The sequence below is a fragment of the Rhinoraja longicauda genome, chromosome 34 (assembly GCF_053455715.1).
Source record: "Rhinoraja longicauda isolate Sanriku21f chromosome 34, sRhiLon1.1, whole genome shotgun sequence".
NCBI lineage: Eukaryota > Metazoa > Chordata > Chondrichthyes > Rajiformes > Arhynchobatidae > Rhinoraja > Rhinoraja longicauda.
Genome location: NC_135986.1, coordinates 19,133,986 through 19,153,980, shown reverse-complemented (window position 1 = coordinate 19,153,980; position 19,995 = coordinate 19,133,986). Strand labels below are relative to the sequence as shown.

The 19,995-nt window shown below is 54.0% G+C and overlaps 1 protein-coding gene across 7 annotated transcripts in view; it reads left to right on the top strand.

Annotated features, from left to right (window-relative positions):
* Positions 1 to 6,009, top strand: part of sf1 (splicing factor 1) — a 30,648-nt gene extending 24,639 nt beyond the window's left edge. For 4 of the 7 annotated variants that reach the window (XM_078427987.1, XM_078427988.1, XM_078427986.1 and 1 more), the window contains 3 exons: positions 860 to 1,091; positions 2,436 to 2,616; positions 3,966 to 5,717. In XM_078427987.1, the coding sequence (XP_078284113.1) occupies positions 860 to 1,091; positions 2,436 to 2,616; positions 3,966 to 4,356 (804 nt within the window). In that variant the 3' untranslated portion in view covers positions 4,357 to 5,717. Of the gene's footprint in view, positions 1 to 859; positions 1,092 to 2,435; positions 2,617 to 3,965 lie in introns of all 7 variants that reach the window. The other 3 variants (XM_078427992.1, XM_078427989.1, XM_078427990.1) reach the window with 2 other exon arrangements.
* The last annotated feature ends 13,986 nt before the right edge of the window (positions 6,010 to 19,995 follow it).

Here is a 19,995-nt window from a genome sequence, read left to right as displayed (position 1 = left end):
CTCATCAACTCTCCTTTAATTCAACTACTTGCTAACACCTCGGGGGAGATTTACATCCCGCACGTCCTTGAGAAGTGGGAGGGCTTTAAAACCCCCCAGGCGGTCATGGGACAGCGTGTAACCTCCCCACCGACAGTGCCTGAGGCGGGGATTGGACCCAGGGCGCTGGAGCCGAGGCTACGCCACCCTGCACCCTCTCTTTAATTCCTGTATTTTCTCCAGCGATCTGATGCCTCCCGGCTGGCTGGGGTACGGCAGAGAGTTCCAGGGCCCAAGTAGCAGCTGACACTTGGCGCCCCTCTCCCGTGGAGCTTTGTGGATATTGAGCGGCAGTGGAGGGGTTAAATGAGATGAAGCGGTGGCGGCTGGAGGTGAGGTGGTGTGGATCAGCTGACGGGCAGCAGGGTGGGGTCTTGGTCTGGGCTGCCCTTTCCCTGCCGGCTGTTGTGCTGGCCTCTTCATGCTCATCAGTGATAGGAGCAGAATTAGGCCACTCGGCCATTCAATCATGGCTGATCGATCTCTCCCTCCTAACCTCATTCTCCTGCCTTCTCCCCATAACCCCTGACACCCGCACTAATCAACAATCTATCTATCTCTGCCTTAAAAATACCTACTGACTTGTGGCCTCCACAGCCGTCTGTGGCAAAGAATCCCACAGATTCGCTGCCCTCTGGCTAAAGAAATTCCTCCTTATCTCCTTCCTAAAGGAACGTCCTTTAATTCTGAGGCTGTGCCCTCTGGTCCTAGACTATCCCACTAGTGGAACCATCCTCTCCACACCCACCCTGTCCAGACGTGTGGAGAGGCTGCAGTGGGTCAAGGGGCCGAGCTCACGTCTTCTCTTCCCCTTTCACAGAGCAGACCTCCGTGGATGAGCAGCGGGCCCTCGGACGGCGGACGGCCCTTCCACGGGCTGCACGGTGGCCCAGGGGGGCCGCACCACGGGTTCCCGCCCCCCATGCCCAGCCTGACCGGACACCCCATCCAGCACCAGCACCAGCACAACCCCAACGGTCCTCCGCCGCCGTGGATGCAGCCACTGCCACCCCAGCTGGGGCAGGGACACCATCCCGTGCACCCGTCAATGAGTAAGTGTCAACGTCAGTGGCTGGGCTAGACTGGCCAGGCGGGGTATGTGGGGGGGCAGCTCATTGAAAGGACAAAGCTGCTGGAATGTTAATCATATCGTGCTGTGCAACTCGGGTCAATAAACACAAACATATCACCGAGCGGCAAAACTGACACAGACTGAAATCTGCTTGCTGCTTGTCTCTCCCCTTGCTGCGTAGCTGGCGTGGTCACTGCTGGACCCTGGCACCCTCCCTGCACCGTGAGTGCTCAGGCCAGCGGAGAGACAATGGGCGAGCAGGGGCTGGGTGATGCTTGGTCCAAACGCTGCGAGAATGGAGGAGTGGTGCGATGAGGCGTCAACCCCCGGGCTTGGGGGAGGCGTGTGAGCGTGCACGTGTGTGTGTGGGTGTGTGTACGCGCGCGGGCTGGGTGGGTGGTAGGTGGCATCACGGATCTTGGCACCAAGCTTGTATTGCCGTTGGCCTGAAGCGGGGAGCGCTGCGTACGTAATGTTCCGGCATGCGGCGGGCACGGGCACATATGTGTGCTTGTGGCAAAGTAAGGAAGGCACTGCTACAGTTCACAAGGACGTTAACCAGCGTCGAGAGCTCTTACCTTCAGGCAAGGCTGAAGGGGCTGGAGCAGAGGAGGTTGATGAGACGATGAAGGGGGTTTGATAAAGATCACTAGTGGAGATGTTTCCACCCACGGGTGAAAGCAAACTAGGAGCTGGCATTGTAAAAGTGGTGCCGGATAAACCGGGACTCGGGAGAATCTTCACCCCCGGAGTGGGGGAAACGTAAGCAAGGGTTGGTCTCACGACTGCTGCTGCTCTCAGTAATCTGTGCCCGGCCTCGACATCTGGCTAAAGGACGTCTAGAAATCCCACGGCCACACCCCCAGCGGCAACAGAGGGGGTTTTTTGGGGGGGAGGGGGGTTGGGCGAGATGTGTTGGGGGCGGGTGGAGGCTGCTGCCCTACCGGCTGCTTGTCAACAGCACGGGTTGTGGTGTCTCCTTCATCTCTGGTGGGAGGGCTGAGCCTCTGCACCTTGTGATACCACAGGCAGGTAACCAGGTTGAGCTTCAACTCTGATGTTACCTCAGCCCCCCCCCTTGTAGGCAGCAAGCTGCCTGGCATGAAGTTTTAGAAGCACAACTGGCGAGTAGCTGGTGACCCACCCCGTCCCCCCTCCCTCCCTCCGTCCCTCCCTGCCTGCCTGCCCCCCACCTTTTTATGATGGGGCTTTCTGTGCCGAGACCATGCCCCAGTGACTTGTGCACAGGCGACTCCTAGTCGCGTCTGTTTGGAAAGGTTTCTGCCTCCACCTCATCACGACCTCCTTTGTGTTTCTGTGACAGACATGATGCCCCACCCGATGGGGATGATGCCTCCTCCACCCCCACCGCCAGCCAGCCAGCCTCCGCCCCCACCCACCGGCCCCATCCCCCCCTGGCAGCAGCCACAGCAGCAGCAGCCTCCGCCGCCTCCTCCCACCAGCAGCATGGCCTCCAGCGCACCCTTACCCTGGCAACAGAGTGAGTAAGGATGCATTTCTACACTTTGTTTGTTGTTTTGGAAAGCCTTCAGTAAATGCTTGTTAATGGGCTAGAGACCCCTAGTTGATCAAAAGAATCGTCCACTCTCAAATCATGCTGTTTGTGTGTCCAGCCATCTCACTGCTTGTCTTTGTGACTGTCTCTGTCTGTGAGTGTCTGTCTGTGTGTGTGTGTGGCTGCTTCTCTCCCCACATTCTCTAACTGTGTCACTATCTCTGTGTGTCTCTCCCCCCACTTACTCTGTCTCTGTGTCACTGTGCGTGTGTGTCTCCCCCCACTTACTCTGTCACTGTGTGTGTGTGTGTCTCTCTTGTCCCCTGCTTGCTCTGTGTGTCACTATCTCTGTGTGTCTCTCCCCCCACTTACTCTGTCACTGTGTGTGTGTGTCTCCCCCCCCCCCCACTTACTCTGTCTGTCACTCTGTGTGTGTCTCTCTCTCGCCCCCTCCCCGCTTCTATTTGTGTGTCTCTCCCCCCACTTACTCTGTCACTGTGTGTGTCTCTGCTCTAGTTGTGTGTCACTGTCTGTCTCTCTGTGTGTGTGTGTGTCTCCCTCTCCTGCCCCTGCTTGCTCTGTCTGTCTCTGCTTGCCATCACTGCTCCCCCCTGGTGTGCCTCAGCCTCTCCTGCTTTGTCGCTGTGTGTGTGTGCGTCTCCTGCCCCTGCTTGCTATGTCTGTCTCTGCTTGCCATCCCTGCTCCCCCCAGGTGTGCCTCAGCCTCTCCTGCTCTGTCGCTGTGTGTGTCCCCCTCTCCTGCCCTGTCTCTGCTTGCCATCACTGCTCCCCCCTGGTGTGCCTCAGCCTCTCCTGCTTTGTCGCTGTGTGTGTCTCCCTCTCCTGCCCCTGCTTGCTATGTCTGTCTCTGCTTGCCATCCCTGCTCCCCCCAGGTGTGCCTCAGCCTCTCCTGCTCTGTCGCTGTGTGTGTCCCCCTCTCCTGCCCTGTCTCTGCTTGCCATCCCTGCTCCCCCCTGGTGTGCCTCAGCCTCTCCTGCTTTGTCGCTGTGTGTGTGTGTGCGTCTCCCTCTCCTGCCCCTGCTTGCTCTGTCTGTCTCTGCTTGCCATCCCTGCTCCCCCCTGGTGTTCCTCAGCCTCTCCTGCTCTGTCGCTGTGCTTCAGCCTGGCCGACCCCACGCTGACCTAGCCCCCTCCTGTCCCCCTCCGTCACTGTGCTGTGCCCCTGGAGCAGCCTGGCAGCTGTGGCCAGTGCAGCCTGCAGCCACTGGGCCCTGCCAGTGCCTGTGCCAGGCCTGCCCTGGCACTGAATGCCCAGTTTGTGCGTAGCACTCACTTGCCAAGTGACTGCCTCTGTGCCTCTCTTGCTTCTCTTGCAGATACCAACACCACGACGACCACTGCGGCGACCGTCCCACCGTGGCAGCAGCAGCAGCAGCAGCCGCAGGCTCAGCCCACGCCGGCCTCCAGCGCGGCCCCTCCTCCACCGATGCCTGCCACCCCTTCTATGGTTCCCCCGCCCCCTGGGGTCCAGCCTCCCCTCCCTCCCGGAGCTCCCCCTCCTCCTCCCCCTCCCCCACCCGGCACGGCCGGCATGATGTATGCTCCCCCGCCCCCTCCCCCCATCGACCCCGGCAACTTTGTGATGATGGGGGTCGGCGTGCCGGCAATGCCCCCCTTTGGAATGCCCCCCGCTCCGCCCCCTCCCCCTCCACAGACCTAAAGGACCCCCACCCAGGTTGCCCGTTCCCTCGAAACATGTACAGATAAGGACGTTCACACTAGCAAGCCGGGTCACGGTGTCCTGACTGACACAGAAACTCCACAGACACGCTTTTTTGGATTTTCTTTTTTTTTTGTAAAGATTTTAGAATAAAAACAAAATGTAGGCACAACTGTAAATGGTAGAGAGCGGCCTCTGTGTCTCGGGGGGACAGAGGGGCTGTCGTATCCAGCTAGTGGAAGTAAAAGGAACCTCCCTGTGCGGTTGTTGGTTGTTGAGAGGGTGGGGGCGGTAGGACTGGGTGCGAACGAACGCAGTATTATTGGTGACTGGCGCCACAAAGCCGTCTTCTCTGGTAAAACGTACCGTCTGTCTGAACCGTCGCCGCCCGCGTCTGGGTGTGGGCTCATCCCCGAGCTCGCCAGCCCATTATGGGTGTCTGCCGTTAAAGGGAGCCGTATCTCTGGCCCTCCCGACTCCCTGTTTGCAGAGCGTGTATGTGTGTGTGCGTGCATGAGAGAGAGAGAGAGAGCCAGTGCCTGTGCATTCCTGAATCTCTCGCTGGCCCTATTAGTGCCGTGGATGTCGCTGGGCTCCCTTCTGTGTCAGTTTTGTTCCGACCGAGGGCAGTGTTGGTATCCAGAGCAGAGGTTGACTCTGATGGAACCAGCGTCTGCCCCGTACTGTTGAACCGAAGGTCGGGTGGGGAGTTGTGGAGGGATGGGGGAAGGGGGGGGGGGGGGGGGGGAGAACTAGTGATCCACAGTTTGTATAGGAATTAAACTGCAGATGCTGGTTTACACCAAAGATAGACAGAAAATTGCTGGAGTAACTCAGCGGGACAGGCAGCATCCCTGGGAGAGAAGGAATGGATGTGGCGTTTAGGGTCGAGACCCATCTCCTTGACCTGAAACGTCGCCCATTCCTTCTCTCCCAGGGACGCTGCCTGTCCCGCCCGCTGAGTTACTCCAGCATTTTTCTGTCTATCCAGAGTTTGTGTGCCGTTCTAAAGGCAGCAGTATCGTTCGTGGTTCAGGAATTAGTGCGGTCCACTTTCAAAATGGCTTCCCCTTCCCATCCGCTGTTTCCAAAATGTCTGCCCTGTGTCGGGATCGGTCGGCGTGTTTCTGGCGATTTGAAAAGTTGCACAGCAGTCGGGAGTTTTCTTTTTGTTTTTTTGTTTCACCAACCAATGATATTTCCTGGTGTTCCTCGTTTTCTCCTCCCCTCATCCTGACCCATCGCTTCATCTGATTTTCGGTGCTACAAGCAAGAGAGACACGAATCGGAGGAAGAGGCCTGTGCTTTCCCCAAAACCCCAAGTTCAGAATTTGCAAGCACCCCCCGGTTGCGAGAAGGTGGATGGGGTCTCTTGCTCACTGCCAGATCCTGAACCAGAGAGTGCGTGGGCCCTTGGTGCCGCAGTCTTTCCCTCGGCTGCCCCCTGCTCTGCTCTACTCCCGCGCTCCAGGCCAGCGCCCCTGCCAGACCTGGGGCATGGGATTGTCCCTTTAAAAACCCTCCACCCTCTCGGGGTTTTGCTCTGTAAAAGGTCTTGCATGAATGGTGTGTAAACTCTTTATTTTAGCTCGAGGACTGAAGCCCCGAGCATTTCCAGTTTAGTTTCCTTGCGCTCTGTCTCAATGTGAAGCATTTAAACAGAGGAAGATTCGCAAAAATAAAACTCCTGTGTTTTCTTACCGTTTGTCATTTATTTCTGTGTGTGTGTGTATAATGTCTTGTATTGGTGCTGCAGAATTGGCTTGAGTTGCCTTCAGCCAGTTGCAGTCAGTCTAGTTTATTGGCACGTGTAGTGAGGTACGGTGAAAAGCTTTTGTTGCGTGCTATCCCGTCAGCAGAAAGACAACACATGATCACAATCGATCCATTTACAGTGTAGAGATAAGGGAATAACGTTCAGTGCAAGGTAAGTTAGAGCGTGCCTCAGTACAGCCTTGAGCCCAGTTACTAACAAGGCAACAATCTCTCACACCTCACTTTCACCAATGCCCAGGTGATCTCCGAACCAGGACAGTGTGAAGGTAGGTGATTGTCCTCGCTCGAGCTAGTGGAAGATGTTTATCAGTATATCAACCACAATATCACAAAAAGCTGGAGTAACTCAGCGGCTCAGGCAGCCAGCATCTCAGGAGAGAAGAATGGGTGATGTTTCAGGTCTGAAGAAGGGTCTCGACCCGAAACGTCACCCATTCCTTCTGAGATGCTGCCTGACCCGAATCTAGCTTTGATTTGTACCAGCATCTGCAGTTATTATCCTACAGTCTTCACAATGTTCATTCATGGTATGAAAATGCCAGCATTTAATGCCCATCCCTAGTCGCCCCTGGACTGATTATCCAGAAGATAGACACAAAAAGCTTGAGTAAGTCAAGCGGGACAGGCAGCATCTCTGGAGGAAATGAATGTGACCATGCGGGTCAAGACCCTTCGGACTGAGAGTCGGGAAAGGAAAACAACAGATGTCGACGGTGATATAGAGAGGTACAGAACAAATGAATGAAAGGTGTGCACGAGAAGGAAAAAAAGTGACGATCAAGGAAAGGTGGTGCCCAGCATGGTCCATTGGTGGTGGGCTAGGTTATAACGGGCTATGCAGACAGAAACTCAACAGGACGAGTGAAAGTAGTAGTACGACCAGGATGGGGAGGGATGAAGATAGGGGATGTAAGGGTTACTAGAAGTTGGAGAGACATCAATAACATTGGCGTCAATGTTGGCCATTCTGCGTGACGAAGGAGGACTGCCATCCCCGACACGTCTTACAGGAATCGACCGTGTCCTTAATGCGGGCGTATCTACCTGTGAAGCTTGTGTTGTGGATCGATGCATGTTCCACATGCTCTGGCCAAGTGCTGACTTGGGCCCTTGGCCCACAGTCGCAGTGTTTAACAAAATAGGAAGGCCCCTCAATCCTACCCTGCCATTGATATTAGTTTGGAGATAACAGCGTTGAAACAGGCCCTTAGGCCGACAGAGTCTGCCAACCGGCGATCCCACACTATCTACACACCAGGGACATTTTACAACAATACCAGCCCCAATTAACTTACAAACCTGTACGTCTTTCGAGTGTGGGAGGAAATCCTTTTTTAGGTAGGAAAACCAAAACGGATCGCCACACGACATAATAAAACCTCTCCATCCTAAACCACAAACCTTTTGCAATGAAGATTAAATTGTCCTGTGGCTTTTTAACTACTTGTTTGCTAACAATACAATACAATATATCTTTATTGTCATTGTACAGGGGTCCAACGAGATTGGGAATGCGCCTCCCATACGATGCAATAACTTAATTAGCCAGTCAGTATTAATTTAAACAACCCAATGAAACAAATTGTACCAGTTTTAAAACAGAATAAAGGGCAAGTAGATCTGTGCTGGTTCACTGTGCGATGTGACCATCCGGCTCAGCAGGACCGGTTCATAGCAGCTATGGCCCTGGGGATTAAGCTGTTCCTGAGTCTGGAGGTGCGGGCGTAGAAGGCCTTGTATCGTCTGCCCGATGGAAGGAGCTCGGACAGACTGTTGCAGGGGTGTGAGGAGTCTTTGTGGATGCTGGTGGCTTTTCTGAGGCATCGTGTGTTGTAGATGCCCTCCAAGGCTGGTAGCTGTGTTCCGATGGTCCTCTGAGCTCTATGGACTACCCGCTGAAGAGCTCTCCTCTCTGCCTCCGTGCAGCTGAGGTACCACACAGGGATGCCATGTGTTAGGATGCTCTCTGGTGCAGGTCGTCAGCAGCTGCTGAGGTAAACCAGCTGCTGACGGTGTCATTCGTTCACTAAAACACGTTGAACCGGCGGAAGCAGGCCCTTCGGCCCACTGAGTCCACGCCGACCAGCGATCCCCGCACATCAACATTGTCCTACACACACAAGGGACAATGTACACGTATAATAGGTGCAGGAGGAGGCCATTCGGCCCAGCACCACCATTCAATGCGATCATGGCTGATCATTCTCAATCAGTACCCCGTTCCTGCCTTCTCCCCATACCCCCTGACTCCGCTATCCTTAAGAGCTCTATCTAGCTCTCTTGAATGCATTCAGAGAATTGGCCTCCACTGCCTTCTGAGGCAGAGAATTCCACAGATACACCAAGCCAATTAACCTACGTATCTACACGTCTTTGGAGTGTGGGAGAAAACCCACGCAGCTAATGGGGAGAACGTAAAACTCTGTACAGACAGCACCCCTAGTCGGGATCGAACCCGGGAGTCTGGCGCTGTGAGGCAGCAACTCTACTGTTGCGCCACCGTGCTGCCCTACTTGCGGCAGCTTAGTAGGTCTGTAAACACAATACGCATAGATATTGGGCGGCACAGTTTCGCAGCAGGTAGAGCCGCTGCCTTATGTCAGAGACCCAGGTTCGATCCTGGCTACAGATGCGGTCCGTGTGGGGTTTGTACGTTCTCCCTGTGACCCCGTGGGCTTTCTCTGGGAGCTCTGGTTTCCTCCCACATTCCAAAGTCTTGCAGGCGTGTAGTTTAATTGGCTTCGGTAAAAGTTGTAAATTAGTGTGTGTGTGTGTGTGTAGGATAGTGTTAGTGTATGGGGTGATGGGCGTGGACTAAGTGGGCCGAAGAGCCTATTTCCATAAAAAGACAAAGTGCTGGAGTAACTCACAGGGAGAACGTACAAACACCACACGGACAGGCCACATTTGTAGTACTGTGAGCAAATTTGGGCCCTATATCTGAGGAGGGATGTGCTGGCTCTGGAGAGGGTCCCAGGAATGAGTGGGTTAGTATATGATGAGCGTTTGACAGCACAGGGCCTGTACTCGCTGGAGTTTAGAAGATTGAGGGGGGACCTCATTGAAACTTTTACTGAATAATGAAAGGCATAGATAGAGTGGATGAGGAGAGGATGTTTCCACTGGTGGGAGTCTAATAGCATCGGAACTAAAAGGCGCTCATTTAGAAAGGAGGAACTTCTTTAGTCAGAGGGTAGTTAATCTGTGGAACATATTGCCACAGAGGGCTGTGGAGGCCATCAGCGGATATTTTTAAGGCAGAGGTAGAAAGAAAATCTTCATTAGAACGGGTGTCAAGGATTATGGGGAGAAGTCAGGAGAATGGGATTAGGAGGCAGAGATCAGCCATGATTGAATGACGGAGTGGACTCGATGGGCCGAATGGCCTAATTCTATTCCTATAATTTGTGAGCCAGATGCTGCTAAATCTATTTACTAAAACTCTCGTTCGTTCGTTTGTTTGTTCCTGAACTACAGCTGAAACGGTGCACGATAGCGCGGCAATTTTAGGCCCACCTCACTCACCGTCGTTCCTTTGGTGCTAATGGAAGACGTTTCATTGAAATCGGTGTTATATTTTTAAAGTTATTCACATTTTAAAGTTTAAATCCATCTCCTAGGGAGGGAGGGGGGAGGATAAGGGTGATGAAGTGGGAGGGGGGTAGGGGGGAAGAGGGGAGGGGAGAAGAGAGGGTGCTGCAACAATGCAGGAGAAGTTTGGGCCCAACAGGTCCACTTGGTCTAGTATCCCTCTAAACCTGTCCTGTCAATATAAAATCCGATCGAGGATAGCCCGAGGGTCACCGACCGATGAGGTAGATAGTAGTTCGGGACCGCTCTCTGGATGTGGTAGGATGGTTCAGTTGCCTGATAACAGCTGGGAAGAAATTGTCCCTGAATCTGGAAGTGAACACAAGATGCTGGAGTTACTCAGCGGGTCAGGCAGCATCTCTGGATAGAAGGAATGGGTGACGTTTTGGGTCGAGACCCTTCTTCAGACCCTGGAGGTGTGAATGGTGTGTATCTGTGGAATGTTGTAGGAAGGACAATAGACAATAGGTGCAGGAGGAGGCCATTCGGCCCTTCGAGCCTGTACGCACCGCCATTCAATGTGATCATGGCTGATCATTCTCAATCAGTACCCCGTTCCTGCCTTCTCCCCATACCCCCTGACTCCGCTATCCTTAAGAGCTCTATCCAGCTCTCTCTTGAATGCATTCAGAGAATTGGCCTCCACTGCCTTCTGAGGCAGAGAATTCCACAGATTCACAACTCTCTGACTGAAAAAGTTCTTCCTCATCTCCGTTCTAAATGGCCGACCCCTTATTCTTAAACTGTGGCCCCTTGTTCTGGACTCCCCCAACATTGGGAACATGTTTCCTGCCTCTAATGTGTCCAATCCCCTAATTATCTTATATGTTTCAATAAGATCCCCCCTCATCCTTCTAAACTCCAGTGTATACAAGCCCAGTCGCTCCAGCCTTTCAACATACGACAGTCCCGCCATTCCGGGAATTAACCTAGTGAACCTACGCTGCACGCCCTCCATAGCAAGAATGTCCTTCCTCAAATTTGGAGACCAAAACTGCACACAGTACTCCAGGTGCGGTCTCCACTATCCTTAAGAGCTCTATCTAGCTCTCTCTTGAATGCATTCAGAGAATTGGCCTCCACTGCCCTCTGAGGCAGAGAATTCCACAGATTATAGACAATAGACGATAGGTGCAGGAGGAGGCCATTCAGCCCTTCGAGCCTGTACGCACCGCCATTCAATGCGATCATGGCTGATCACTCTCAATCAGTACCCCGTTCCTGCCTTCTCCCCATACCCCCTCACTCCGCTATCCTTAAGATTCACAACTCTCTGACTGAAAAAGGTTTTTCCTCATCTCCGTTCTAAATGGCCTTCCCCTTATTCTTAAACTGTGTGGCCCCTTGTTCTGGACTCCCCCAACATTGGGAACATGTTTCCTGCCTCTAACGTGTCCAACCCCTTAATAATCTTATACGTTTCGATAAGATCCCCTCTCATCCTTCTAAATTCCAGTGTATACAAGCCTAGTCGCTCCAGCCTTTCAATATATGACAGTCCCGCCATTCCGGGAATTAAGGAATAAGGAACTGCAGATGCTAGTTTAAACCGAAGTTAGACACAAAAATGCTGGAGTAACTCAGCGGGTCAGGCAGCATCAAACGTCATCCCATTCCTTCTCTCCAGAGATGCTGCCTGACCCGCTGAGTTTCTCCAGCATCTTGTTCATTCAGTTTTCAAGAGAGAGTTGTTGTTTTCAAGTCTTAGGGCTAAGGGGAATCGAGGGATATGGGGAGAAAGCAGGAACGCACGATCACATTGAATGGCAGTGCTGTCTCGAAGGGCCAAATGGCCTGCTCCTGCACCTATCTTCTATGTATCTTCCAACCCTTGATCTTGGTAACCCCCTCTCCGGCTTCTCAATGCAGAGGGAACAGAAACACCAAGGGTTTTTGGATGCCTCTGAACTAAAACTAAACTCCTTCGTTTTTTCCTCAGGTTGATTGTAACACTGGAATTTAAAAGGATGAGAGAGGATCTTATCGAAACGTATAAGATTATTAAGGGGTTGGACACGTTAGAGGCAGGAAACATGTTCCCAATGTTGGGGGAGTCCAGAACCAGGGGCCACACAGTTTAAGAATAAGGGGTCGGACATTTAGAACGGAGATGAGGAAAAACTTTTTCACCCAGAGAGCTGTGAATCTGTGGGATTCTCTGCCTCAGAAGGCAGTGGAGGCCAATTCTCTGAATGCATTCAAGAGAGAGCTGGATAGAGCTCTTAAGGATAGCGGAGTCAGGGGGTACGGGGAGAAGGCAGGAACGGGGTACTGATTGAGAATGATCAGCCATGATCACATTGAATGGCGGGGCAAGAGGTACAGAAGTGTGGAGACGCACACCTCCAGGTTCAGGGGCGGTTTCTTCCCGGCTGTTATCAGGCAACTGAACCGTCCTCTCACCAACTAGAGAGCGGTCCTGACCTCCCGTCTCCCTCGTTGGAGACCCTCGGACTATCCTTGATCGGACTTTACCTTGCACTAAACGTTATTCCCTTTATCCTGTATCTGTTCACTGTGGACGGCTCGATTGTAATCGTGCGTTGTCTTTCCGCCGACCGGTTAGCGCGCAACACGAAAGCTTCTCACTGTACCTCGCTCGCTACACGGGACAATGAAGTGAACTGAGCTGGAAATGTTGTTCCATTTATCCTGTATCTGCACTCAATGGACAGTGCGATTGGAGTCATCCACAGTCTAGTCTTTCCACCGACTGGATAGGACACAATAGAAAATTTAGGTTTAAAACCGTATCTAAAATTTGGGTTTATCAACTAAAATTTGCTGTCCCAACGAGCTGTGGGAGGGAGGGAGGGAGAGGGAGGGAGAGGGAGAGGGAGAGGGAGAGGGAGAGGGAGAGGGAGAGGGAGAGGCGGTGAGGAGGGAGGGAGGGAGGGGTGGTGAGGAGGGAAGGTGGGAGGGAGAGGGAGAGGGAGAGGGAGGGAGAGGGAGAGGGAGAGGGAGAGGGAGAGGGAGAGGGAGAGGGAGAGGGAGAGGGAGAGGGAGAGGGAGAGGGAGAGGGAGAGGGAGAGGGAGAGGGAGAGGGAGAGGGAGAGGGAGAGGGAGAGGGAGAGGGAGAGGGAGAGGGAGGGAGAGGGGGAGGGAGAGGGAGAGGGAGAGAGAGAGAGAGAGAGAGGGAGAGAGAGGGCTACACTTTAAGCTTTGAGACATCCTCATGGCCAAAATTGGTGAGCTTTCAATGAATGGAAAATAACACTTCAAAATAACAAAACCGCACGTCTGCTTCTCAAACAGGAGGGAAAGATGTGGTGACCGGCAGCTGAGAGACCTCTCACTCACACTGTGTGCCTACCACAGCCTCCATGTGTACAGAGAGAGAGAGAGGGAGAGAGAGAGAGAGAGAGAGAGAGAGAGAGAGGGGGAGGGAGAGAGAGAGAGAGAGAGAGAGAGAGAGACAGAGAGAGAGAGAGACAGAGAGAGAGAGAGACAGAGAGACAGAGAGAGAGAGAGACAGAGAGAGACAGAGACAGAGAGAGAGAGAGACAGAGAGAGAGAGAGACAGAGAGACAGATAGAGAGAGAGACAGAGAGAGAGAGACAGAGAGAGAGAGAGAGAGAGACAGAGAGGGAGAGAGACAGAGAGACAGATAGAGAGAGAGACAGATAGAGAGGGAGACAGAGACAGAGAGACAGACAGAGAGACAGAGAGAGAGAGACAGAGAGAGAGAGAGAGAGAGACAGAGAGGGAGAGAGAGAGTTCCACAGGGACACACGAGTCTGCAGACTAATTTACTTTTAGTTTAGAGATACAGCGTGGAAACAGGCCCTTCGGCCCACCGAGTCCGTGCCGCCCAGCGATCCCCGCACACTAACACTATCCCGCACACACACACACTGGGGACAGTTTTACAATTGTGCACCGACCCAATTAACCTACAAAACCCGCACGTCTTTGGAGTGTGGGAGGAAACCGGAGCGCCCGGAGAAAACCCACGCGGGTCACGGGGAGAGAGAACGTGCAAACTCCGTACAGACAGACAGCGCCCGCGGTCGGGATGGAACCCGGGTCTCTGGCGCCGTGAGGCAGCAGCTCTACCCGCTGCACCACCCCTGAATTTAAGCTTCTAATAATTTAGGAGACACAGTGTGGATGGTCACAAGGTTATCAGTGATAGCAGCGGAATTAGGCCATTCGGCCCATTGATTCCACTCCGCCATTTAATCACGGCTGGTCTATCTCTCCCTCCTAACCCCATTCTCCTCCCTTCTCCCCATAACCCCTGACACCCGCACTGATCAACAATCTATCTATCTCTGCCTTAGAATATACCCACTGACTTGTGGCAAAGAATCCCACAGATTCACCACCCTCTGGCTAAAGAAATTCCCCCTCATCTCCTTCCTAAAGGAACGTCCTTTAATTCTGAGGCTGTGCCCTCTGGTCCTAGACTCTCCCACTAGTGGGAACATCCTCTCCACATCCACTCTGTCGAAGCCAACAGCGAACAGGAAAGAAATAAAGGCGTGTATTGATATCTAGCTGGCCAGTGGACCACGGTCAGAAACTCTTTCTTGACACTGTTCCTCCCACTTAATGCCATCTACTCTCACTTTGAAAGTCTGGGCGGTCACGGTGGAGCAGGAGCAGCGGGTAGAGCTGCTGCCTCACGGCGCCAGAGACCCGGGTTCCATCCCGACCGAGGGCGCTGTCTGTCTGTACGGAGTTTGCACGTTCTCTCTCCCCGTGACCCGCGTGGGTTTTCTCCGGGCGCGCCGGTTTCCTCCCACACTCCAAAGACGTGCGGGTTTTGTGGGGTTAATTGTCCTTCTGTAAATTGCTCTTGGTGGGGTAGGGAGCGGAGGAGAGAGTGGGGGTAATGTGGGAACTAGTGCGTGTGTGTGTGTGCGGGGATCGCTGGTCGGGGGCGGGCGCTGTGGGCTTAAGGTGTAGGAAGGATGCTGGCTTCAATTGAAGGGAGACACAGAATACTGGAGTAACTCAGCGGGTCAGGCAGCATCTGTGGAGAACATGGATAGGTGACGTTTCACAGAGTGCTGGAGTAATTCAGCGGGTCAGGCAGCATATATAACATATAACATATAACAACTACAGCATGGAAACAGGCCTGTCCGGCCCTACCAGTCCACGCCGACCATTCTCCCTGACCTAGTCTCATCTACCTGCACTCAGACCATAACCCTCCAATCCCCTCCTATCCATATACTTATCCAATTTACTCTTAAATAATAAAATCGAGCCAGCCTCCACCACTTCCACCGGAAGCCCATTCCATACAGCCACAACCCTCTGAGTAAAGAAGTTCCCCCTCATGTTACCCCTAAACCTTTGTCCCTCAATTCTGAAGCTATGTCCCCTTGTTGGAATCTTCCCCACTCTCAAAGGGAAAAGCCTACCCACGTCAACTCTGTCCGTCCCTCTCAAAATTTTAAAAACCTCTATCAAGTCCCCCCTCAACCTTCTACGCTCCAAAGAATAAAGACCCAACCTGTTCAACCTCTCTCTGTAGCCCAAGTGCTGAAACCCAGGCAACATTCTAGTAAATCTCCTCTGTACCCTCTCCATTTTGTCGACATCCTTCCTATAATTTGGCGACCAGAACTGCACACCATACTCCAGATTCGGCCTCACCAATGCCCTGTACAATTTCAACATTACATCCCAACTTCTATACTCGATGCTCTGATTTATAAAGGCAAGCATACCAAACGCCTTCTTCACCACCCTATCCACATGAGATTCCACCTTCAGGGAACAATGCACAGTTATTCCCAGATCCCTCTGTTCCACTGCATTCCTCAATTCCCTACCATTTACCCTGTACGTCCTATTTTGATTTGTCCTACCAAAATGCAGCACCTCACACTTATCAGCATTAAACTCCATCTGCCATCTTTCAGCCCACCCTTCCAAAAGGCCCAAGTCTCTCTGTAGACTTTGAAAATCTACCTCACTATCAACTACTCCACCTATCTTAGTATCATCTGCATATCATCTGTGGAGAACATGGATAGGTGACGTTTCACAGAGTGCTGGAGTAACTCAGTGGGTCAGGCAGCATCTGTGGAGAACATGGATAGGTGACGTTCCACAGAGTGCTGGAGTAACTCAGTGGGTCAGGCAGCATCTGTGGAGAACATGGATAAACGATGTTTTGTGTTGATTAAAAAGGTTTATTGGGTTTAAAAACAATATATTGCTTAGTCACAAAAAGCTATTAAAATCTTTGCACAGCTTGGGAGCTGTTTTCTTATTACAAACATTTCATTAAAATGCAATCCCAAGCGATACCATATATAGAAGGCAGACACAGAGTGCTGGAGTAACTCAGCGGGTCGGGCAGCATCTGTGGAGAGAAGGAATGGGTGACGTTTGAGGTCGAGACCCTTCTTCAGACTGAAGACCCCCAAACGTCACCTATCCATGTTCTCCACAGATGCTGCCCGACCCACTGAGTTACTCCAGCATTTGTGTGTCTACCTTCGATTTAAACAAGGATCTGCAGTTTTCGTTCCTACATATGAAACCATATACATTTCTCTTGCTACAAATACAAATATTAATAGACAATATTTTGGTGTCACCCTGGGTCGAATACCCCCCCCCCCCCCCCCCCCCCCATCACGGGTACTGACCTCCCCCCCCACCATCGAAGGGATCGACAGGGGTCACCTGCCTCAAAAAGGCAGCCGGCCAGCAACATCAGAGACCCCCACCACCCTGGCCACACTCTCACTGACCCCACACCCCCCCTGGGCCACACTCTCACTGACCCACACCACCCTGGGCCACACTCTCACTGACCCACACACACCTGGGGCCACACTCTCACTGACCCACACTCTCACTGACCCACACCCCCCTGGCCACACTCTCACTGACCCACACCCCCCCTGGCAACACTCTCACTGACCCACCCCCACCTGGGCCACACTCTCACTGACCCACACCACCCTGGGCCACACTCTCACTGACCCACCCCACCCCTGGGCCACACTCTCACTGACCCACACCACCCTGGGCCACACTCTCACTGACCCACACCACCCTGGGCCACACTCTCACTGACCCACACCACCTGGGCCACACTCTCACTGACCCACACCACCCTGGGCCACACTCTCACTGACCCACACCCCACTGGCCACACTCTCACTGACCCACACCACACTGGCCACACTCTCACTGACCCACACCCCCCTGGCCACACTCTCACTGACCCACACTCTCACTGACCACACCCCCCTGGCCACACTCTCACTGACCCACACTCCTCACTGACCCCACACCCCCCCTGGACCACACTCTCACTGACCCACACCACACTGGCCACACTCTCACTGACCCACACCCCCCCCTGGCCACACTCTCACTGACCCACACCCCCCCTGGGCCACACTCTCACTGACCCACACCCCCCTGCGGCCACACTCTTCACCTGACCCACACCCCCCTGGCCACACTCTCACTGACCCACACCCCCTTGGGCCACACTCTCTGACCCACACTCACTGACCCACACTCTCACTGACCCACACCCCCCTGGGCCACACTCTCACTGACCCACACCCCCCCTGGCCACACTCTCACTGACCCACACCCCCCTGGGCCACACTCCTCACTGACCCACACCCCCCTGGCCACACTCTCACTGACCCACACCCCCCTGGGCCACACTCTCACTGACCCACACCACCCTGGGCCACACTCTCTGACCCACACTCACTGACCCACACTCTCACTGACCCCACACTCTCACTGACCCACACCACCCTGGCCACACTCTCACTGACCCACACTCTCACTGACCCACACACTCACTGACACCACACCCCCCCCCCACACACTCACTGACCCACACTGTCACTGACCCACCCCACCCTGGCCACACTCACTGACCCACACCACCCTGGCCACACTCACTGACCCACACTCTCACTGACCCACCCCACCCTGGCCACACTCACTGACCCACACTCTCACTGACCCACACCAACCCTGGCCACACTCTCACTGACCCACACCCCCCCTGGCCACACTCTCACTGACCCACACCCCCCTGGGCCACACTCTCACTGACCCACACCCCCCCCTGGCCACACTCTCACTGACCCACACCCCCCTGGGCCACATACTCACTGACCCACACCACCCTGGCCACACTCTCACTGACCCACACTCTCTCTGACCCACACCACCCTGATTATTAAGGTGTTGGACACGTTAGAGGCAGGAAACATGTTCCAATGTTGGGGGAGTCCAGAACCAGAAGCCACACAGTTTAAGAATAAGGGGTCGGCCATTTAGAACGGAGATGAGGAAAAACTTTATCAGTCAGAGAGTTGTGAATCTGTGGAATTCTCTGCCTCAGAAGGCAGTGGAGGCCAATTCTCTGAATGCATTCAAGAGAGAGCTGGATAGAGCTCTTAAGGATAGCGGAGTCAGGGGGTATGGGGAGAAGGCAGGAACGGGGTACTGATTGAGAATGATCAGCCATGATCACATTGAATGGCGGTGCGTACAGGCTCGAAGGGCCGAATGGCCCTCCTCCTGCACCTGTTGCCTATTGACCACACTCTCACTGACCCACACCACACTGACCCACACCACCCTGGCCACACTCTCATCCCACCCCCGCCATCGGGAAGAAGGTACAGGAGTCTGAAAACTCTAAGGTCAGGTTCAGAACAGCTTGTCAGGCTGTTAAACACCACAACCTCCATTGAATCTCTGACCTCCATAGACTTGGGGGCATGGGTTTTAGTCTGAACGATTATTGCTTGCTTTTCAATATACTGAGCTTTTATGTTGACAGTATTATGACGATGTTATCAATAGGCACAGTGGTCGAGTTGTTGCCTTTCAGTGCCAGAGACACAGGTTCGATCCCGACTTCAGGCGCTGGTCTGTCCGTTCTCCCCGTGACCTGCATAGGTTTTGTTCGAGGTTTCCTCCCGCGCTCCAAAGACGTGCGGGTTTGTAGGTTAATTGGCTCGGTGTAAGTGTGCAAACTGTCCCTAGTGTGTGTAGGATAGTGTTAGTGTGCGTGGATCACTGGTCGGCACGGACTGGGTGGGCCGAAGGGCCTGTTTCCACGCTGTATCTCCAAACTAAACGAAACAATGTGTCACGGGTGTCTGTTGGTCAGTGTGGCCGAGGGGTGGTGGCCACAGGTAGACGGGGGTAGAACGGGCACACCGGGGGTAGACCGGGCACACCGGGGTAGACCGGACACACCGGGGGTAGACAGGGCACACTGCGGGTAGACCCGGGCACACCGGGGTAGACCGGACACACCGGGGGCACAGGTACACCACACTCACTGGTGTCTCTTGCACACTGGCATCTGCAGTTCCTTGTGTCTGCAATCCCACACCCTGTGTGTGTGTCTGCCTGTGTGTGTCTTTGCCTCTGCCTGTGTGTCTACAATGTCATACATGTGTTTGTGTGTCTGCCTGTATGTGTATGTCTGAATACCTGCCTGTGTGTGTGTGTGTGTGTGTGTGTGTCTGCCTGTGTGTGGTGTGTGTGCGTGTGTCTGGGGCGTGTGTGTGTGTGTGTGTGTGCGTGCGTGTATGTGTGAGTGTGTGTGTGTGTGTGTGTGTGTGTGTGTGTGCGTGCGTGTGTGTGTGCGTGTGTGTGTGTGTGTGTGTGTGTGCGTGTGTCTGGGACGTGTGTGTGTGTGTGTGTGTGTGTGGGGTCAGTGTTGGTCACTAGAGGAGTGGCTACGTGGCAGTAGTGTGGTGACGGTGCGGTAGATGTGGTTCATCATCGCCCCGACGCTCCCGTGTCATCCGCAGACCCTGAACGGGGAGAGGGCACAGGTCACCACAGGGAGGGCACAGGTCATCGTGGGGAGGGCACAGGTCATCGCACGCGGAGGGCACAGGTCATCGCACGGGGAGGGCACAGGTCACCACGGGGAGAGGGCAGAGGTCACCGCGGGGAGAGGGCAGAGGTCACTGCATGGAGGGCACAGGTCACCACGGGGAGGGCACAGGTCATCGCACGCGGAGGGCACAGGTCACCATGGGGAGAGGGCAGAGGTCACCGCGGGGAGGGCACAGGTCACCGCAAGGAGGGCACAGGTCACCACACGGGGAGGGCACAGGTCACCACACAGAGGGCACAGGTCACCACACAGAGGGCACAGGTCACCACACAGAGGGCACAGGTCACCACACAGAGGGCACAGGTCACCACACAGATGGCACAGGTCACCACACAGAGGGCACAGGTCACCACACGGGGAGAGGGCACAGGTCACCACACGGGGAGGGCACAGGTCACCACACAGAGGGCACAGGTCACCACACAGAGGGCACAGGTCACCACACAGA